Source organism: Malus sylvestris, chromosome 1, assembly GCF_916048215.2.
Source record: "Malus sylvestris chromosome 1, drMalSylv7.2, whole genome shotgun sequence".
In the NCBI taxonomy this organism is placed as follows: Eukaryota; Viridiplantae; Streptophyta; class Magnoliopsida; order Rosales; family Rosaceae; genus Malus; species Malus sylvestris.
In genome coordinates, this window is record NC_062260.1 from 23951707 (window position 1) to 23973104 (window position 21398).

General features: G+C 37.0%; 2 protein-coding genes, 1 long non-coding RNA gene and 1 pseudogene across 4 annotated transcripts; 3 read left to right on the plus strand and 1 right to left on the minus strand.

Moving 5' to 3' along the window:
• The first annotated feature begins 689 nt into the window (after positions 1 to 689).
• LOC126623644 (uncharacterized) lies at positions 690 to 5889 on the plus strand. Its single transcript, XM_050292608.1, has 11 exons — positions 690 to 991; positions 1574 to 1616; positions 1804 to 1857; positions 2448 to 2511; positions 3077 to 3133; positions 3318 to 3424; positions 3521 to 3559; positions 4236 to 4324; positions 4442 to 4520; positions 5147 to 5194; positions 5344 to 5889. The coding sequence occupies exons 1-11, from the start codon at positions 816 to 818 to the stop codon at positions 5422 to 5424; spliced, it is 837 nt and encodes a 278-aa protein (XP_050148565.1). The 5' UTR covers positions 690 to 815; the 3' UTR covers positions 5425 to 5889.
• A 136-nt stretch (positions 5890 to 6025) lies between these two features.
• LOC126623631 (protein trichome birefringence-like 33) lies at positions 6026 to 11617 on the plus strand. 2 transcript variants are annotated; one of them, XM_050292598.1, is made up of 6 exons: positions 6026 to 6293; positions 8778 to 8989; positions 10212 to 10389; positions 10488 to 10687; positions 10782 to 10940; positions 11073 to 11617. In XM_050292598.1, the coding sequence occupies exons 1-6, from the start codon at positions 6267 to 6269 to the stop codon at positions 11410 to 11412; spliced, it is 1116 nt and encodes a 371-aa protein (XP_050148555.1). In that variant the 5' UTR covers positions 6026 to 6266; the 3' UTR covers positions 11413 to 11617. The 2 variants fall into 2 exon arrangements, with proteins under 2 accessions (XP_050148555.1, XP_050148546.1); XM_050292589.1 differs by lacking the exon at positions 6026 to 6293 and adding an exon at positions 8308 to 8670.
• LOC126623653 (uncharacterized) lies at positions 7238 to 7783 on the minus strand. The gene is made up of 2 exons (XR_007623829.1): positions 7698 to 7783; positions 7238 to 7291 (listed from the first exon to the last, which is right to left on the minus strand). It is a non-coding gene; the product is annotated as an uncharacterized LOC126623653 (long non-coding RNA).
• A 1284-nt stretch (positions 11618 to 12901) lies between the features above and the next one.
• LOC126614852 (protein trichome birefringence-like 33) lies at positions 12902 to 19627 on the plus strand (annotated as a pseudogene).
• The last annotated feature ends 1771 nt before the right edge of the window (positions 19628 to 21398 follow it).

Consider the following 21398-nt stretch of genomic DNA (forward strand, 5'->3'; position numbering starts at 1 on the left):
CCTTACATCACATTTCAATATTTTCGACACTTTCAACCAAAATAGTACTTTCGGAAAATGACACGTGGCATAATAAGATTGGTTAAAAATCCTACCCAAAATTAAAATTATTTTATTTTATTTTATAAAAAATAAATAATATTTTAAATGAGCTGGATGCCAGCGCATTTTATAAGTGTGGAGATTATTTGTGCCAACGTATTTTTTAAGGATGGAGAAGCATTTGACTAATTTACTGTTCATGAGATATATAATTGTTCACTGAGTAGATTAAGGGGTGGTTTGGGAGTGAGGTGCTTAAAAAAAAAGCACCCATGAAAAAAGCTGTGAAGGTTTTAGGTGTTTGGTAAACTGAAAAAAATGGCTTATTTTGGAAGCTGCTGTGAGAATAAGCTAAAATCAAAGGAAAAAGCTGAAGCTGCTATTTGTAGCTTTGGAAAACTGGCTTTTTTTCAAAGCACACGGAGCTACAATGCTCTTTTAATGAAAAGACCCACTATCAGATTGCTTTTTTTTTCCAAAAGCACTTTTACAAAAAAGTTTACCAAACACTCTGCTGATTTATTTCACAGCCGCTTATTCTCACAGCACAGCCGCTTATTCTCACAACAACTTTTTTTCAAAGCACAGCAATACCAAACCAGCCCTAACTAGGTTGAGTGCAACGCATTTTTTAGGATAGACTAGCTATGCATATTCCAAACCGGACCGTGCGACCCGTGCGTATCGTGTCGTTTGGTTAAACGCAATGCCGTGTGTTTTCAGAACGAGATGATGAGATTTTAAGCGAATTGTTGTGAACTCCGTCGCCGACAATGGAAGTCCGACTCGGTTTTCTGAAATGGGTTGCAGTCATCTTAACGATTCTGGACCGAGTTAACTCGGTCTCCGGTAGCTGCCATTTCAGTTTCGTCGACGATAACAAGCTCTACAACTACACTCTGGACTCTCCCATCCCTTTCTTCCCTCATGGCGTCCAAAGCGAAGATGGGTACTCTCTCTCTCCTCTACTTGATATGGGGTTTTCTTATTTTCACGAATCGTTAATGGTAACTTGTAATTTCTAGTTATTCTCACTGTCAATGATTTTCTTTTCATGATATTAATCTCCAATTTGCTGCAATGGTGGAATATTTACCTCATCTGCATGTATTTTTCTGTGCATGTCTTGCAACTGTTTGATTGCTGTGGATGTTGTTATGAAATTTGTGATTTTTATGTTAGATGCACGAGGTTCTTGGAATTGTGCAAAATAATGTGCTTCTCTCCTGTTAAGCATTTCCGAAACTGGTTTTCATTAAGGCGGCTTAATGCGCTTTTGTTCGAAAGAAATTTGGTTGAGCCACTCTGATTTTGCCTAGTTTGATATTTGGAAGCATCTTAAACTGCAATAGTTATACGGTACATTATGGTTTAAGGGGTTGCAGAGATTTTTCGCACTCTTGAGCTTTGGACAGAGGTTGTATTCTGGCCGATACTCTTATGTATGGCGGCATTCGTGATGTTATTAGTTAATCATCAATTTGGTCAAGCAAAATTCATTTTTCCTTGCTGCTAAACTTCGTTACTACAGGTTCTACAAGGTGTCAGCAAATGAGACCGTGCTCTGGTTTCAGGTTCGCTCCATCAGGTCACACCTTTGTTTTTTAACTGATATTTTGTGCGACGATGATCATGATAAGATCACAATGCAGTTGTTTGTTATTTTCTTTAACCGATATCATGTTAACTTTTACAAGCCTAAGCCTTATTAATGTCGCTAGGTTCATTATTGAGTTTATTTTCTTTGACTGTCTGGAGCAGCTTTGCGATGGAATGATTTTCAATCACGACCCACCTAGATGTGTTGATTGCCGGGTAAATTTGTCAGCTCTATTGCTATTATTTTCTTTATGTTGATGATATAGAAGGCACTGAGACTGTTGCAATTTTGAAATGATTCGCACTTATTTACTTGGTACTTAGTTCCTCCCTATATTTTGATCCGTAAGGGAGCTGCTCCGGGGTTTGCTCTCATTTTCTCTATCTCTGCCTTTGAAGAAAAGAGAGGGTTAGAGAAAGATGGCAATTTGGAAATTGACAGCTAAAGCTGGCACTTACACTGCTAGCTAAACAACTTGAGAGTTATTTCTAAATTTAGAATCTAAAACTAGCAAAATGCTGCGGAAGTTAATAGAATATTGCAACAGCTTTCAAAGGTCCTAATTGTCATTTGCTTCCTTTTACTTTTAACCTTTATTTTGGATTCAATTACTGATAAATCTTTTTAACAATTGACTCGAGTATTACTGTTCACATATAATTCCAGGCTCTTGATCCAGGGTGTAATGGGCAGAGTAGCCTTTTGTTCAAAATTGGATAAGAAAGATAAAGATAGTAATATGTACTTCCTACCCAAATTTCTGTAGAATACCTTATTTATTTGACTATCATATTGAACATTGCAGTATTGTGGGGGTGCATCACGCTGTGGCATGGGTTGTAGTGTGCTTGTGGCAAACAACATAGAAGGTACATATGCTTTGCTTTTTCAGATGATTAATGACGTAGCCCTCCATGTACTTTACTGTATCTATTGCTTGTTGGTAAAGTCGAGAAAAGGAATTCACATTCAATTGCTTAGGTATGAGAGCGGTAGTCGGTGACTCAATCATGTTTGGGAATAAACAAATTAATTTCTTTCAGAAATAAGTTCCTTCTGTTGACTAGCTCTGCAGAAGTAGATCTTTAATTTGGACATGTTCTGGAGCAAATAATGCTTTAAGGATCATGATCTGATGAATGCTCTTGCAAGTTGTATTGTGATACACAGTAGCTATTCATAAATAGTGTAAAAAAATTGTGACAGCTAAACTTTTTCATGACATCGTATGCTCTGTGGCTTCAAACAAAATTCTCTTGATTTCTTGTATAATGTGCTTTGATACATTAGAAATTGGGAGCCTGTGATGCCCTCATTTTAATTTCAAACAAAGCAGGAGACTGTGAGGGCTTTCTCATCTAATTTGGATTGAAAATTGTTCTATTTTGGAAGACTCTGTTTAATCTTCTAAAATGAACCAAGCGGTAACTGCAGGTTACGATGTGTGCACTACCATTGGGCGTGCCTCAAGCATTGACATGAACATAATTGGTGAGATTTCTTTTCCATTTTTTTTCGAATCTCCCCCAGATATAAAATTGTATGATACCTTCAGGTTTTCATTACTATAGCTCGAATATGGCATTGCGCAAATATGTATGGACATGCATGCTTTCTGACCAAATTGATTTGGTTTGTGCATAAAATTTTGGAAATTTATGACTTGTTATGGCAGACAGGAAGAATCCTAACACTGGTGTCATTGTTAAGATGTCTAGTAGTGGCCTAAAGTTCAACTGTTCGCTGTCTGTGTCTGTGATTTGTGATCCCAATAGAGTTCAGGCAAGACCTTATACGAAATTATTTGCATAATTTGAAATGATCTAGAATTCTGCATGCTTGGTTAATGATCCAGTTTCTTATCTTTCTATTTTACAGGGGCCACATTCACTTGAGAAAACTGGGAAATGCGACTATGTGAGTTCTTTCAGTTTCAGAATATCTTTCATTCCTCCTTGCTTAGTGCTTAATCTTATATACTATATGATTATACTTTGATAAAGCTGTCCATGGGAGTAGCGATATTTTGTCCATATTCTGTGAACTGTGCAGTGTACACTATGGAGTATAGACCTTTGGCCCTCTGTCTTCAGCTTTTGTATTGCTAAGCTTCTTGCCTGATTTAATAAGTTCCTTTAGCTTGAATCTTCCCTCGGTAGATCTCCAGCCATATTTATTAATTAAACTAATCTGATTTGAATGGTAGACTTGTGTGGAACTGAAGATGTGCTCAACCTGTTTCATTTTCCTGCTTATCATTAGTGTGCTTTGGTGTTGCCTGAAGATGTGTCCTATTTTATTTTTCTTTCTCAGCTGGTGGCGCTTTATCTTTTAGGCTTTCTTTTTGTGTATATGGTTCAGGTGAAGGAAAGGGTGGTGGTATTGACTATTGAGAAATACAGATAAACTAGCTATGTTTGTCGTTGCTAATGAATGAAATCATAGATTTCAAAATAGGGATGCATGAAGCTTTGAAATGCATGGCACTGGCTCTCTGTTGACAGTTCATTTTGTGACATTGAAATGGATTTTCAGCGAGTGTATGAACAATGTACAAAATATGAGGTTCATAATCTTCTCATCCTTATGACAGGCTACAGTATTGACACATCCTTCTGGCTGTGCCAAGATTGAACACGTGCATGGGAGAGGGTGGGGCTGGCTTGGTACCTTAGGAATCATGTAAGAGTAAAATTTTTTCCTGAACGTTAATACCAATGGGATTTTCTATGTCTACTGTTGAAGTTTTTCTGAGTCATCTTAATTGATTGATAAGTTGATAACTTATCTGGATTTCAGAATCTTATGCCTTTTTGGAGCTTATCTGCTGGTTGGGGCAGGTTATCGATATATCAAACTTGGAGTTCGTGGAATACACGTATGTTCCTCAATTAGATCAGCTTCTTTTTGTTCAAAAAAAAAAAAAAGATCAGCTTCTTGCATACAAACCATTTAGTTATGCTTGAGTTTGTCCATTCATGTGTCTTGAATTTTTTTTATGCATAGCTCCATCTATTTGCTGTGTATCAATTTGAAATGGAATTCAAGTTTTCTTAAATTTATAGAGGAAAAACTAATATATGTCAAGAGTCAGGTAAAATGGTGGTCATGAATTAGGCATAGGAAACTTGGTGATAGATATCAAACAGTGGTTGGTCCATTGAAGGAAATGTTGAAGGGGAGAGAGAACCAAATTGCATGATCATTACGGCAAAAGGGAATTCAAATTTGTAAGAGTCATGAAATAGGGAATCCGCACGTTCCTTTTACCATTATTACTATAAATCCATATGCCATGTTGGGGACAAAACTATTCTTTATTTTTTTTATTTTTTATTTTGGCAGCATACCATTTCGAAATGTGACATGTTAGATCTCATTGCAATGGCGGAAAATATCTTAATTGTTACTAGTATTCTGGAATCTGGGCAAGGTTCCAAAGTGTTCCTTCAGTGTTTACGTGATGGGAATTTAACTATGATTTGGTGCTTCTCCTCTTTACAGATTATACCAAACTTGGACTTTTGGACCAGCTTACCTCAAAGTACACAGGTATTCTGCTTAGGTTTACTGATCTGTCTCTTTCCACCGTACTTCTAGTGACTTGGCACAGATATAAACAATTTTCAATTAGAATGCTTTTTTTTCTTCTTCTTAAGGTGTCAATATATTGTTAATAATACCACCCTTTGTCTTTCCAGAGTTTGTTTGCATTCTTAATGCACAAATTTAGGGGCTCTTCTCATGGTCTTCGAAGCACCTATTCTCCTGTCGACTTTTGAGCATAGAGATATTTGTTTTAGTTCAAGCTGGTGAATTGATTTTGTATCATCTGTGCTCTGCCATCAACATTCAGCAAACAACAGAATGGATCAGTATGCGGCAACAGCCTAGTCAAAACTAGCACTTAAGCTTGGCATGCACCATCATATAAAGGGTGCCTTCTCCGTCTCACGTATGCTTTTCATTTTATTTTCCGTCACGAGTCATATATTTAGTTGCAACGTAAAGGAACCCTCCTTACCAAGTACTAGTTTACGTGTTATTTTCCTTCTACATTGTGTCAGCTGCTGTTTAGGCAATTTTGAATGTATTGGTTTCCACACGAATTTTAATATTTCTCCACATAAATTAAAAATATGAATACGTTAGATGTTTAGTGTCATGCATTATCTTGCATGTTGGAATGTATGGTAGTGTGCTACTATATCTTTGATATGATTTATTGAAGGTTAATATCTTGCATATTTACAGAGGCTGAATTGACGGATTGATTTAGATGTTTGATGAGATGCAGTTACTGAACAGATATATTTTTATGGTAGAACTATGTTATGCATTGATGCTTACTCAACAAAAAGCTATTGGATTTTGGATTAGTAGTATGGTGATATGATAGGACAAAGGCTGTTTGGAGCGTTTCTCACCACAGAAACCCTCATGAATTGAAAATATCAAAGGCTTTACCTGATGTGCCATTATTTCCTTACTGATTCTGATGTGGCTGGCTAACAACATTGTCGAGGTTCTTTGAAAAGCACCAGAAAATGCAACAAGGGTGAAGGTTCTTAACCACAACTCTTTCATACATGAAGTCTGCCTCATTTTGATTTGGCCATTTGCAATGTGCTCTGTGTCTCTTCAGTCTCAGGTATGAATTTATTTGTCAACTTTTGTAATGAAATTTTATGTGTTTGGAAATTTTTTTGTACTTAGGAGGGATGAATCGTATTTTCTTGGTGAAGATTATCGAAATTTATGTACTGTGAACTCTTCCTTTGGTATCTTTCTTCATATTTTGGTGAGGAAGTGAAGGGGGTTCTGGGGGTCAACAGCGAGAAAATTAATTTTTAAAAGCATTTACCGTGTGAGCTTTACAGACATAGAGACAATCAAACTTTCTGTTTTGCGTCGATGCATGCATTTCTCACATTGTATTTTCTGAACTTTATTTATAGAACTTACACTAAAGTTGGATCTAAAACGTCCTTGCGTTGTCCCAATGTCATTAGAGGTCGTGGAACAATAGGAATACATTGACTTACCTGGGTCATAACCGGTGTCTGTGGGTTCTATTCCTTTCTTTGGCATCGGTTAAACCTCTTCTTCCTATGCCTATGGCTTCGGTTCCCCCTTGAGAGAGTCGACAAGGTTACAAGTTATTAGTTAGTCAATAATTGTAATTAATTAATTTTGGCCAAACTATGATTATTTGTTGTGATTAAATGTGAGGTGATCAGCTGAGCTGCTACTTCTTTGTTGTATTATTGAGTACAGAATTAAGAAAGCCAAAGCAGGTGAATGCTAACCACTTTGAGCCTGAAATATTACCCACTTTCCAATCACCCTCCACCTAAAACTAATATTTCATCTCTCTCTCTCTCTCTCTCTCTCTCTCTCTCTCTCTCTCTCAAAGTAGAGAATTTGATAGACACTATTACTTATAATCATGCACCTGTAGTAGTCTCACCCACTCCGCTCCACTTGTATTCTTGGAATTCAGTTTTTCTTTTGGGACCAGAAATGGTATTTGGTTTAATGATTTCCCCATACACAGAAATGCCTGAGATGCAATTTACTATTCATTGGCCTACCTTTGGATATCATATTGGCTTCAATAGTAAGGGAATCAAACCACCACGGCTAGACCTGTAAACGGGTCGGGTTTATTGGGTTTGGGTCGGGTTCAACCCGACCCGTTAAGTTAACGGGTCACCCGAACCCGACCCGTTAAGCTAACGGGTCACCCGTTTCACCCGTTAACACCCGTTAACAATTATTATTATTATTTTTTTTCATAAAGTTTATTTTTTGTTATTAAAACTTTACTAAAATTACTAAAATATCCTCAACTAACGGGTGCTAACGGGTGTTAACGGGTCCTAACGGGTTGACCCAAAGTGACCCGTTATTTAACGGGTTGTTAACGGGTTCACCCGTTAGCGACCCGACCCGTTAAGCATCCACCCAAATACAAATATTAACGGGTCGGGTCGGGTCGGGTTAACGGGTTGGGTCCAAAATGCCAGGCCTAACCACGGCGTTGCTAAGTGACTGGGGATGAATTTTAAACTCTATTTCACTTGGCACGTCTTGGGTTCAATTCCTAGCGCTGGTGAATTATCCAATGGTGATTAGGAGTAGGTTGAAATGCATTTGTGAGTCTTTCCAGCCTCTACAAGAGTGGATTGTCATTGCAAAACCAATAGTTGCTCTCCCTTTTAAAAATTCCTTCAATTTTAGATTTACTCCTCATTTGCTACTTAGCACTATGGTCTAGTAGTATTCCTTTTTACTTGTAAATGAGATGTCTTATGTTTAATTATTAGCAAAGACGAATTTGAATCACATTATTACTAGCTAATTATAAGGCTAAGCCCACCCCTCCTATGTAGAGAATATAATTTGTTCAAGAAAAAAAAAATACTCCTCCTTTTAAATCACTTAATTCATTTTTCTTTTTTTGTAACAACATGATTAAAATTAGTGCATTTTTGCTCATCACCGTAACCACCTCTTTATTTACTAGGTGTCATTTCATTTTCATCTAATTATAGTTAATTTTTTTTTCAAAATTAAAAGGGAGCATTTATTGTGAAATATAACTATGATTAAGTGGAAAAGAAAAACTATGATTAAGTGGAATGACGCATGGTAGGTAATAAGGTGTACGGAGTCGACGTTGGTGCTGAGACTGCCGATTTTTAATATAATATTCCCGACCCAAATGATTCTTATATATTTGTTCTTCTCACGGACGATGAATCTGTATGGAGACCTCCATCTCATAATTTCCAATCCAAACTAAATCACACATCCAAACACAATTATACGATTTCACGAGACTAATGAAGCCACCGCCGTACTCCTCCTCCGCCGCCGTCTTCCGCAAGGCTAGACTCTCTCCCTACCTCTTCACCCTCCTCTCCTTCGTCCTCTTCGTCTCCGTCCTCTACGGCGCGGACCTCACCTGCATTTTCGGCCACCGTCAACTCACCACCAGCTCCGACCCACTCGTTATCAAAACCGTTGAGTCAACCTACCTCATTCCACCGAGTCAATCAATTTCCTATTGCAAAAATTTGAATATTTTTCAATTTACTAAATTGGGTTTTGCGTTTTGGGGCTAGGGAAGAAGAGGGAGAAGCTGCCGTTCGCCGTCGGCAAGACCGACGAAGGGTGCGACGTGTTCAGCGGGAGGTGGGTTTTTGACGAGTCGACTCGGCCGCTTTACGAGGAATCGGAGTGCCCGTACATTCAGCCGCAGCTGACCTGCCAAGAACACGGGCGGCCCGACAAGGACTACCAGAAATGGCGGTGGCAGCCCCACGGCTGCGATCTTCCCAGGTCAGTTGCTCAGTCGCTATAAAAAAAAAACGCGTCAATTCCTCGTTTTAATCGGCGTTGTTTGGGAAAGTTGAGCCGATTTTTTGCTTTCCCTTTTGAGCTTTTACAAAAAGCATCGTACGACCGGAACTCTCCTAGTTCTGTATCCCTACTTACGTATCTCGTCACCGACAAACGAACCGGTTTTGTCCCTTTGTCCTTGTTTGACGAACCGGTTTTCCCGATCGAACCGGCTGGGTTGCTTCCAGCCGGCCGGGTCGACAGTCGTTTATACGCTGCTGTTGTGTTCCCGGAGAAATCGAGATCGCGTACATTCCTTCCATCTGTCGCCCGTTCGAGACAACTAAGGGACGGGGCCCACTGTTCCATAGAACAACGGGGATGAGGTGGGGCCCAAATTGTGTACGGGCTTAGGGAGCACCATAGTATGGGCTATTTAGAACGGCCCGGTAATTATCTAAAAGTGCTTTTAGGTATTAGAAGCATTTTCAAGAGAAGCACGTGACCATACTTTGATTTTTACTAAACATCTCAACGTGTTTATCATAAAATTACTTTTAACATAAGCGCTTATGAACATATGTACTTTTTAGAGATACAATCTCAAACAGGGATTAAGATCCTCTTTTGATCTCAGCCCACGGACCGAGCAATATGGACGTTGGAGAGAGAGAGAGATGTGTTGTTTGAGGTAGGCCAATGAGATGGGATAATGAAGACCAAAAAAATTTAGAGAACTTTAACGAAAAGCTTCCGGTACTGTTCATTTTAACGAAAAACCACATTTTTATACTAAAAAGTCAATTCTGGTACTATTCACTTTACCCTTTATTTTGTACTTATCATTAAAACTCAAAGTTTCCAAACCCTTTTCATTAGTTTTTCTAAAAATTTAAGGTCTGGATTGCTGCAGGCTTTAGAGTTTGAGATCCGGAGAGGATCTCAATCCCTCAAACAGCCCCTAGTTGTACCACAATTGTCCTAACAAATTATAGTATGTTTAATTTATTCATAAACAGCCAAGTTAAAATACATAATTTTACCTTCTAATAATATATACTTCTGCATATTTGTCACTGGTAGTTTTTATTTGGTGTTACAATGTCATTGGTATTAACATTAATTTGATAATCTTATAAAAATCATATATCCTTCGATGATGGATTTTTTCTAATTTACCAATAGAGTAACATGTATAACGTTCTTCTCACAAATTATGCAGCTTCAATGCCACATTGATGCTCGAGACGATACGAGGGAAGCGGATGATGTTCGTTGGAGATTCTCTGAACCGGGGTCAGTATGTTTCCATGATTTGTCTTCTCCACAAGCTCATCCCGGATGATGCCAAATCCATGGAGACCTTCGACTCAGACTCGCGAACTGTTTTCACAGCCAAGGTGACATTTCATTGACGTTTTCACTTTTTCTCATACTTCTCAAATGTACATTGACGTTTTACTGACTCATTTACTATTCTGTGTTCCATAATGTGCAGACATACAATGCCACAATCGAGTTCTATTGGGCGCCGTTTCTGCTTGAATCAAACTCGGATAATGCTATCGTCCATAGGATATCTGACAGGATTGTAAGGAAAGGGTCCATCAATAAGCACGGCAAACATTGGAAGGGCGTTGATTTATTGGTGTTCAATACTTATCTGTGGTGGATGACCGGCGTGGAATTTAAAATAATGTACTTTCTTGCCCCTATCAAATTATAAATTACTTAACTCTCTCTTCCTATATTGCTTAAAAAAATGTCTAATTGCTGAAATTTTAATTTTCAGACTAGGTTCCTTCAATGATGAGGTGAAAGATATTGTGAAGCTGCCAACGACAGAGGCTTATCGTATGGCGATGAAAACTATGTTAAGATGGGTGCGGAAGAACATGGACCCCAAGAAGACAAGGGTCTTTTTCACTAGCATGTCACCTTCTCATGGAAAGTGAGCACAATTCTCTCAACACTATTTATTCAAATCATAAATATAGCATTCAAAATTGTGATGACCCCGATGCGTAATTTGTGCTTGAAGTTTTCACAAGATTAAGGTGGACTGACATTTGATATTTGGCAGTGGTATAGAATGGGGAGGTGAACCAGGAGGTAACTGTTACAACCAGACTACTTTGATTGAGGATCCAAACTACTGGGGTTCAGATTCCCGGAAAAACATAATGGAGGTAATTGGAGATGTATTTAGTAAATCGAAGGTGCCCATTTCTTTTCTCAACATCACGCAACTCTCAAACTATCGCAAGGACGCCCACACATCAATCTACAAGAAGCAGTGGTCCCCTCTGACTCCCGAGCAAATAGCCAACCCTGTTAGCTATGCCGATTGCGTGCATTGGTGTTTGCCTGGCCTTCAAGATACTTGGAACGAGCTTCTGTTCGCCAAACTTTTCTATCCTTGATCATGGTCCAAAGTGGTGAGTTCTCATCCTCTGCCCTTTCAAGATGGTCATTGCATGGTGAGATCTAGCTGGTGGCAAGGAATAAGTGTAAATTAGTTATCCATGAAAAATTTGGCATGGAAGATAGATAGATTGAATCCTGCTTTGAAGTTGAAATGTGAAAAATGAAAATTTTGTTATGAAATTTGAGGTTTGTGAAGGAGAATACTTGAGTATAGTAATTAATTAAAAGTGTTGATGCACAAAACCGGAGGGTCTTGGAACAACGTAAATCCAACCGTGAATCTGCAAGAGAGTAAAGAACACAAGATGTATCGTGGTTCACCTCAATGTTTGGGCTACGTCCACACTGATATTGATTGTATTTCTCTCTAACTGTATGTATGGATTACAAGGGTGAGGGGGAGTTCCCCAGAGAAAGAGAGAGTTTGAGAGTAGGGATTGTGGTGAGGATGAGACCTCTGTTTAGAGGATGTGAGGCTTGAGGATTGTGAGGGTGAGGAGTTTCTTTTATAGAGTAATGACTCATCGCTTATTACATATTTGCCCTCTTCATTTATTACATAATTATATTTGAGTCTCTTAAGTATTTATACGAGGTCTAAATACGAAGGCTCTAAGTATAGTATAAACAAAAAGAAAGTAGAGAATTATCACATTGTTTTCAAGGGCACTCTGTTCGAGTCATGTTTCGTAGACGGCTTTGAAGCCAAATGACATTGTATTTTTTGCAAACCATCAGGTATCACTCACTGATCAACTTCTAAAAACATGTTGGTACTGTTGGCCACATATGCCTCGTACGTTGTCGTTTTTGATAGTCAAACTTGAGACCTTTCTCTAATATATAATCATAGCTTCTAATTTTACAAAGGAAAATAAGGGGATGATTGAGATTTAATTTTTCAAAAGCCACTAAGGGAAAAAGAAGTTATAGCACACAGAGGGGACGTTGGACGTTGAGGGGGAGTGAAAGGTGCAGTCGCATATGACCTCAAATTTGAAGGGGCCTCCAAAATTTTGCCATCTAATATTATGTAATAATGTTTTATATTTAGAAAATGAATCTTTTTAGCATTTTAAAATCTCATTGCATTCCTTATAAGAATAATTTTTTTTCCTTTTTAAATATAAAAAGGTAATGCTAGGAAGATTAAACTAAATGATGTATCACTAATAGGAAATGAACACATATATCAACGCTTAAATAATAATCCAATAATCAATTCATGTCTAATTTACAAAATTTTGTCTACAAATTTAGTCACTCTAGCATTACTCAATATAAAAATTTGGAGTACAATGAGATATTCTAATTGTCAATAATAACACCCAAAAAAACGATGGTTTTTTAATTTTATTATAGAACAATATCACGTATTCAAGTGAAATTATAAAGTTTTGAGTTTTGAAGTTTTTATCCATGTTTCGTTGTTTAAGATTGAACTGCTTTTGATTATTTAATGAAGGTTATGTTTGCAGCTTTTTTATTTATGATTAATGATATTTGTAAACTTGCAATCAGTGAGTGCTAAAGTTTGTTTTAATTTAAGTGATTGTTTTCAAACATCAATACATTGTTCTAGTTTTTTTAAAACTATCTTAAGGAGGGGTCATTTTATAAATTTCGCAAAATGTCCCCGAAATCTCAGAGACGGCCCTGATAGCACAAAGCAACCAATTGGTCTCTGGCCGGCAACAATCTTCTCAAGGGACGGCCAAAACATAGAAGAGAAGGTGTACATTCTGGCTTTGCACCCGCAGCACCTTCAGCCAGTGTTGGTGCCTGCGGCAGCGCCTTGTGAGTTTCAGTTGGAGCTAAGAGTCAAGATGCGGGCGGGTTCATCTGACGAGCCGAGTTGCTAGGGTTGAGACAATGAAGTCGATAACCAGCAAGTGCACAATTTTGTTAAGAGCTCATGAGTAGAACTTAAACCAGCTTGTAAGTGAAGCGTTGCCCAAGAACTCTTATAACACTTTCAGATTCTCCATCTTTCTGATGTTAGACAATTTAGTCCTAACAAATTTGAGGACACCGCAACCCATTATCATTGGAATATGACCACCATCTTCCTTGTCGTACAAGGCATCCACTTTAAATAATTGATTGCTACTGTACTTATCAACTTCCATTCTCTTCACTCACTTATGTACTTCTCGTGTTTTGTTAACTAAGTAATCAAAATTAGAGAACCATTCCAAAGCATTAAAGTGAGGGAGAAGGAACTCGAAGGATAAGGCTGCGAAAATTCCAACTAGTCTCCTATGGGACCAAAATGAGTGGATAACCGTAATTCACTACCAGTTGTCCTCTTTTTTATTAAAAAAAAAAAAGAGAAGGAACTCAAACAGACAAAGTGCGAGTGTACAAAATCAATGCTTTAGAATATGAGTTTTGGTTATACTTTTGGGTGTGGGATTCTCAATCTAGGTTTTTTAGAACAAAAATCTACTGCTTGGATCTTGTTCAAAAATCAAAAGGCAAGGAAATTAAGGAGTACATAAGGAAATTTTACCACACATCAAATACTGTAATATAATGTAGATTGCGTATCATCAAAAGTGGAAACTTATTAGGAAACATCCAATATTATTTCTATATAATCATTATCTTCTTTCTTCATCGACAACCTTAAACCCTTGACATGAAAAATCTTAATATATACAGATTCAAAAAAAGAAAGAAAGAAAAAAAGGTACAGCACCAGAAGCCCATGCATGCAAATAACGAAGCCACCAACTACTGTTGTGCGGAAGTGTCGCCTCTCTCACCACCTCTTCACAGTGTTCGCCTTGCTTCTCTTTTTGCCGTCTTTTTTTTCGGCGAGGATTTGACGTACATTTTTGACGTAGAGCTTCAACTCGGCCCCACTGCTGTCCGAATTATGGGGTTAGAGACGAAGAGGGAGGAGCTGCCGCCGTTCGCCATAGGTAAGAACGAGGAAGGGTGTGGCGTGTTCAGCGGGAGGTGGAATTTTGACGAGTCGACTCGGCCGCTTTACGAGGAATCGGAGTGCCCTTACATTCAGCCGCAGCTGACCTTCCAAGAACACGGGCGGCCCGACAAAGTACCAGAAATGGCGTTGGCAGACCCACGGCTGCGATCTTCCCAGGTCAGTGGCTCAGTCTCTAAAAAAAGTCGTTTTAATCGGCGTTATTTGGGAAAGTTGAGCCGATTTTTCGCTTTCCGTTTTGAGCTTTACAAAAGCATCGTACGACGGGAACTCTCCCAGTTCTCTCGATCCCTACTTACAATCTCGTCACCGAGAAACAAAACGGTTTGAAAGGCCGATTGCAATCTTATACAACATGTTTTTTTTTTTATCCTTCTTTACGATACAAGTACACAGTTCCTGTGTTCTCGATATATTTGCGTCCTAAATTGGGAGAAACAAGGACCTCGAACACTTAATTTTCGTCTCCTAGAACTGAAACAATGACGCATTTTCTTCATCCTTGATGAGCTTTTGTGGTGTAGTGTGGGGATATTAATGAAGGAGCAAGTAATTTGAGCCAAGCTGCACGACCAACATTACAATTTTGTATCGAAAGCTTGTATATACATCTGAGTTGAATGCGAGACATGCTATACTAGTCATTAACCCAATTTTACAATCGATTAAAATCCCAACATTCGAAAAGAACATTGCATTGGATGTAAAACGCGCTAATTCCTCGTTTTCTCCATTTTTTACTAGGAACTTAAGCGAAATCATTCCCACATTTTTTTTCTTCTGTTTATTCAATTAAAAAAAAAATAAATAAATAAAAGTTATAAAATTAAAAATAAGTGTGTAGAAATCAAATCTTATTAGTAGTTACAGAGTCTTATTTTCTTTGTAATATGTAGGCCAACTGCCCAATCCGTTGTGAGCCTATAGAGTTGTAGACCTTACAAAATTCCTCAAGGTGCCCACAAATATTTGGACCCTAATCATATACTTTTGTCACTTAAGAGCTAAAAAACCATAATTTATGTTTCTTGATGTTGGATTATTATTATTTTGTTAACTTGATGTTGGATTATTGATTGTAAAATGTACAATATCCTTGTGGCAACAAATTCCTGCAGCTTCAACGCCACTATGATGCTCGAGACACTACGAGGGAAGAGGATGATGTTCGTCGGAGATTCTCTAAACCGGGGTCAATTTGCTTCCATGATTTGCCTTCTCCACTCATTTATCCCCAGTTATGCTAAATCTATGGAATCCTTCGATTCAGACTCATGAACTGTTTTCACAGCCAAGCTGATCAAGTGTTTCATTATTTTGTTTCATACCAAATGAACAAAGTTGTTCCTGTTTTACTGAATTATTTGTTGAATAATGTAAAATATAACTTATGTTCGAGTGGTTTCACTTTTAATTGCATGTGTTAAAACCGCACACCAACTAGCTAACATGTAGCGAAATTGAGTGATATTAGCTCAGAGTGCCGGAGCCGCAAAACAAGCGCTTTCCACCCACGCAAGGACGTTGTTGGCAGGAACAATATCTGTGCTTGACTCATTAATAGTGGACCGTTGAGCATCTTCTGTGAAATCTTTGACATTATTATTTTCCAAGTTTTGTCAGGAATACAATGCCACAATTGAGTTCCATTGGGCACCATTTCTTCTTGAATCAAACTCAGATGATGCCGTGGTGCATAAGGTATCTGAAAAGATTGTTAGGAAAGGATGCATCAATAAGCATGGAAAACATTGGGAGGGTGTTGACATATTGGTGTTTAACACCTACCTCTGGTGGATGACTGCACTCTTCAAGTTTAAAATCTTGTACACACATCAATATCTCTCCTTAATTTTCACAAATTATGCATATTAATTATTGTTTATGTAGTTTACTTTTTCTTCCTTCATTGCTTAATTATATGTCTAATTGCTTAAGCTTTTAATTTGCAGATTATGGTCCATTGATGATGAGGTGAAAAATGTCGTGGAGATGCCAACCATGGAAGCATATCGTATGGCGATGAAAAGTTTGGAAAGATGGGTGCAGAAGAACATGGATCCCGAGAAGACGAGGGTCTTTTTCACTAGTATGTCACCTGTTCATGGAAAGTGAGTTCATTTCTATCACCATCAATTTACTAATGCATGCGGAATTCTTTTGCCTACAAATAGAATAGGAAATTATTCTGCATTTTTTTTCTTTCTGCACTCTTGTTAAAGTGACATTTGCATAAATTTTTTATACGACTACTAGCAAGGGCGAAGTTAGAAAGCTCAGCGGGAACACTACTAAGTAATGGGGAATGCAACACTATTCTCATTGCATCCAAACAATAGCTTGTACAATGCCAAATTATTTTTTCCAATGTTTTTTATGAGGCATTTTGTGCCGTACTTCGCCGACCCATACCATTATATGCTTAGTGTACATCACCGCTCTTTAGTGCTCTTTTAATTGTGTCTTTAGGTTAATATTATTGGAACTGGATCCTCTCCGGATCCCAATAATCTGAGCCCAAGGATCATTAGATCCGAGTTGTTGAAATTTGATCTAACGGCTACAATTATTATAACTTTTAGAAGGCCCTTGTTTGTAGTCGTTGGATCAAATTTCAACGACCCGGATCATTTGATCCTTATGCTCAGATTATTGGGATCCGGTTCCAATCTTATTATAGGTCAAACAAAGTGTAAAGCCATTATATGAAAAGCCGGGAGCTCAAATTGATGAGATGATTAGAAGCAAGGAGGGTTTATGGACCTTTTACTATTTAAAAAAAAAGTGACAAACTTTAAACTTTATTGAAAAGGTGTTGTTTCACTAAAAACATATATGTTTTTTCCTTGATGGTCTTGGATGAGAATTGTGATAGTTGCGCTGGAGAGATGTCGATGTTGTTTAGCTTTTGTTGAACTCACTTGTTTCCAAAAAATAATTGAAAAGAGATATTTTGAAGGTAGTTTTGACAAATTACTTAGACCAACTCCAATGATGGGCTAAAAGCCAAATTACCCCCCAAACCCAATCCAACCCAAGGGGAAATTTTGGGCTAAGTGCTAAATGCTAAATGCTAAACTAAGACCAGATTCCCCCCAAAATTTAGCCCAGAAATCAGAATTTAAAATTTTCAATATTTATCGGAATTTAAATTTTTTTAGATTAAAATGTTCATAAAATTTTTATTTTTTAATTTAATTTAACAAAAAAAAAAGCCTAAGTTTATTCTTTAATAATTCCGGCTAAAATTTTAGGCAAAAACGGTTGGAGCAGAAAAACTATTTATGGACTAAAAGCTAAATTTTCCAGGCTAAAAATTTTGACTTTTAACACAACCATTAGAGATGGTCTTAATGTAAGTGTATTTTTTAACTGAAAAATGAAGAGGTGGGCCTTCATCAAATTTGGCCCTAACTAGTAGCCCTGACCTTCATGGAACAACCCACTTTCTATCAATAAATAACTTGACACAACGATATCGCTTGTATAAAAAAAAATGTGAAGTGCTGATTTAGTTCATGAATTATCACCTCAGTGAAAATTAGGTCAATGAATTATTTTTTTGGGTAAAATAAGTCCATAAATTCATTAAAAATTTCTAATTTCATCCCTACTATTATATTCAAAGTTATTTTATCCAATTTTTCATCACTTAAGTCACTTGACACACTTTAGAGTGTAATATTATCATTTTCTCGTCTATAAGCCTTTAACATTTCATATAGGTTGAGAATTAACGTGTAATTTACCCTCAAAAGTAAACTTACACTTTTTTTTATATGAAAAACTACCAATTTATCCTCCAAAGTTAACTCCATATACTATTTCTTTATGAAAAACTACAAATCTACCCTCCAATATGTATCACATATAAGTAATGTGACTTAAATTGACAGAAAATTGAATATAGTATCTTCCAATATAATATAGGGATATAATTGACATATTTTTATAATTCAAGGATAGATTTTTCTGAAAAAAATAGTTTAAGGACCTAATTTTCAATTATGCAATAATTCAGGAACAAAATTAGCAGTTCACTTTAAAAAGATAATTTAGACACAACAATAATTAAATGCAAAATTTTCAGTTTTTCCTATAAAACATGTGCATTACTGTATTTGATTTTAGATACGAATTAAAAAGGGAAGAGTGGTTGTCAAGTTAAGTTGCTAAGATATATAAATTATCAGGCATGATGTTTCCTGTCACTTAATTCCTATCAAGATACCTGAGAATTTAAATAAGGGCCTGTTGGGATGTTGGGATTCCAAGGGCTGGTTTGGTATTGCTGTGCTTTAAAAAAAAGCTGCTGTGAGAATAAGCGGCTGTGCTGTGAGAATAAGCGGCTGTGAAATAAATCAGCAGAGTGTTTGGTAAACTTTTTTGTAAAAGTGCTTTTGGAAAAAAAAGCAGTCTGATAGTGGGTCTTTTCATTAAAGGAGCACTGTAGTTCTGTGTGCTTTGAAAAAAAGCCAGTTTTCCAAAGCTACAAATTGCAGCTTCAGCTTTTTCCTTTGATTTCAGCTTATTCTCACAGCAGCTTCCAAAATAAGCCATTTTTTTTAAGTTTACCAAACACCAAAAACACTCCCAGCTTTTTTTCATATGAGTTTTTTTTTAAAATCACCTCAACCCCAAACTGGGGCCAAATCTAGGGATCTAGATAACATTGTAAAGATATAATATACATGCCAAGACTAACAATAGAGAAAGAAAACAACTGAACTTCAAATGTTTCTTTGCATATAGTTGTCTCAAATGCATTCAATCCGATGCTTTCTAACTTCTGAAGCAAATTTAGTCTCGTTGTTAAAACCATATCATTTTCTTTTCAAATTCCCCCGTTCGAATGAAGTCTTAACAGTTTGCAAGAAACTTAACATAAATTAAATGACAGAAACATATTTGCGAGGAGCACAGACTGGGGAGGAGACCGAGGAGGCAGCTGCTACAATCAAACTACTTTGAGTGAAGATCCTAACTACAAGGGTTCAGATTCTACGGATGATATAATGCAGATCATAGGAGAGGTGTTCAATAAATCAAAGGTGCCCATTACCTTTCTCAACATCACCCAACTCTCAAGCTATCGGAAAGATGCACACACATCAATCTACAAGAAGCAGCGGAGCCGGCTGTCCCCAGAACAATTAGCAAACCCTATTAGATATGACTGTGTGCATTGGTGCTTGCCTGGCCTTCAAGATACTTGGAATGAGCTTCTATTTGCCAAACTTTTCTATCCTTTGACTTTGTGAAAAATGCTCATGCGGGTGATATTAGATTATACTTCCGAAAAATAAAGTAAACAATTAAATTGATCAGTTTAACATTTGAGATTATCTTTGACATTCTTTAATTTAACCAATTTCCCATAAAAATATATTTGTGAAGCATTACATATACATAAAGCTGATGACATAATACAAATCGTGCACTCTAATCACCAAAAGTAGTACTCATCAAAATAAAAGATTACAGAGTACTTTGGGACCCGAAATCTTTGCTTAGTGGAAAACACCACATAATTTAAGGGACAGTTTAAACATCACTTGCTTTGATAATGTTCTTGCATAATTAGTGGAAAAGTCTCCAAAAATTGAGGAAGGACAAGCAGAAAGCCATTCATTTATTTATGCACATAAAAATTCGATCTTGTAATTCAGATCATCACTAGCTATGTTATATGCTACTCGGATAAATTTTCTAAACCCTAAGACAAATTTCAGCATAGATATACAAACACACTTTCTTCTGTACCTTTAATAGTGTATATATGTGTATGTTCAATATATAGCTGTTGACTAAAATGGAAATTGAAGACCACCTACAAGCTAGAAAATTATAAAGTTTGTGGTCCGTCGTAAGCTGTTTTTATATTTATCGAAAAGGAACATTTGGATACGAGATCTCTAAACTTCTGAGTTGATATTGTTTACAATTTTTGGAGTGGTCTTACATTGATCATGGAAATTAAACTTGCTATATATATATATAGCGGTCTTTTGGACCTTTAGACAATGGTTGGTTGAAGGAAATTTCAACCAAAATATTAGAGTTTTGGTTGACCGAGTCAAATTAGTCATGGGACACGCACGTACATACGTGATGAGAATTTTTTTAATGTGATTGGAATACAAGTGGTATCTCACGTGTTTTTATATAAGTGGGAAAAATTTTAATATTTAAGTTATTAACTTTTTAACATGCATATCACACAATTTATATAGTGACACGTAGTATATATTATTTTGTATTCTGATTACCCTGAAAAATCTCTCGTAAGTGATGAGGTAATGGGTGGCTTTGATTTTGTAAACAAGATGGAACATTAAATTGCCTCCTTGCCAACTTGCTAATCAACTTGCAGCCAGCTAATGGAGATTATATATCTCTTCCAACACACAACGTATGTAGGGTAGAATTTATATAATAAAAGTGAGGCAAAACTTGCAACTTGCTTTTGTTTCCCAAACCAACTTGATCGTTGTTTAAGTCAAGTTGCAATCCAAATGCACCCAATATTGATTCCTCAACATCGCCAATTACCACTTTAGCACAACATGATACGATATTCAAAAGTCCATGCCTGTGCTTCTATGTAAAAATACAAGATTGAAGACTTTAAAACATAACACGTCAGATTTGAAATGAATTAGTAGTACGTTTTACTTAAAAATAAATAATGCCAACTAGACCCTCAGGGTGCGTTTGTTGCGCTGGACTGTCTCGGACTGGACTAGCTGCCGGGACTAAGCTGGACTGGCTTAGACTGGACTAAGCTGGACTAACTTAGTGAAGCGTTTGGTGCAGTCTCGGACTAAGAAGCAGGATAAGAAAAACAGTACTGTTCACCAGATTTGTGTTTGCTTAGACTAGGACTACAAATTTTTGCCATTGTGTAATAGAGTAATGCTACAAATCTCATGATATGGGTTAATTGGAGCATATTTTTGCCATGTATATTATGAATCTTAAAAAAAATTGACAATTGTTTTGTTTCTATTACCTGCTAATAGAATTGGGTTT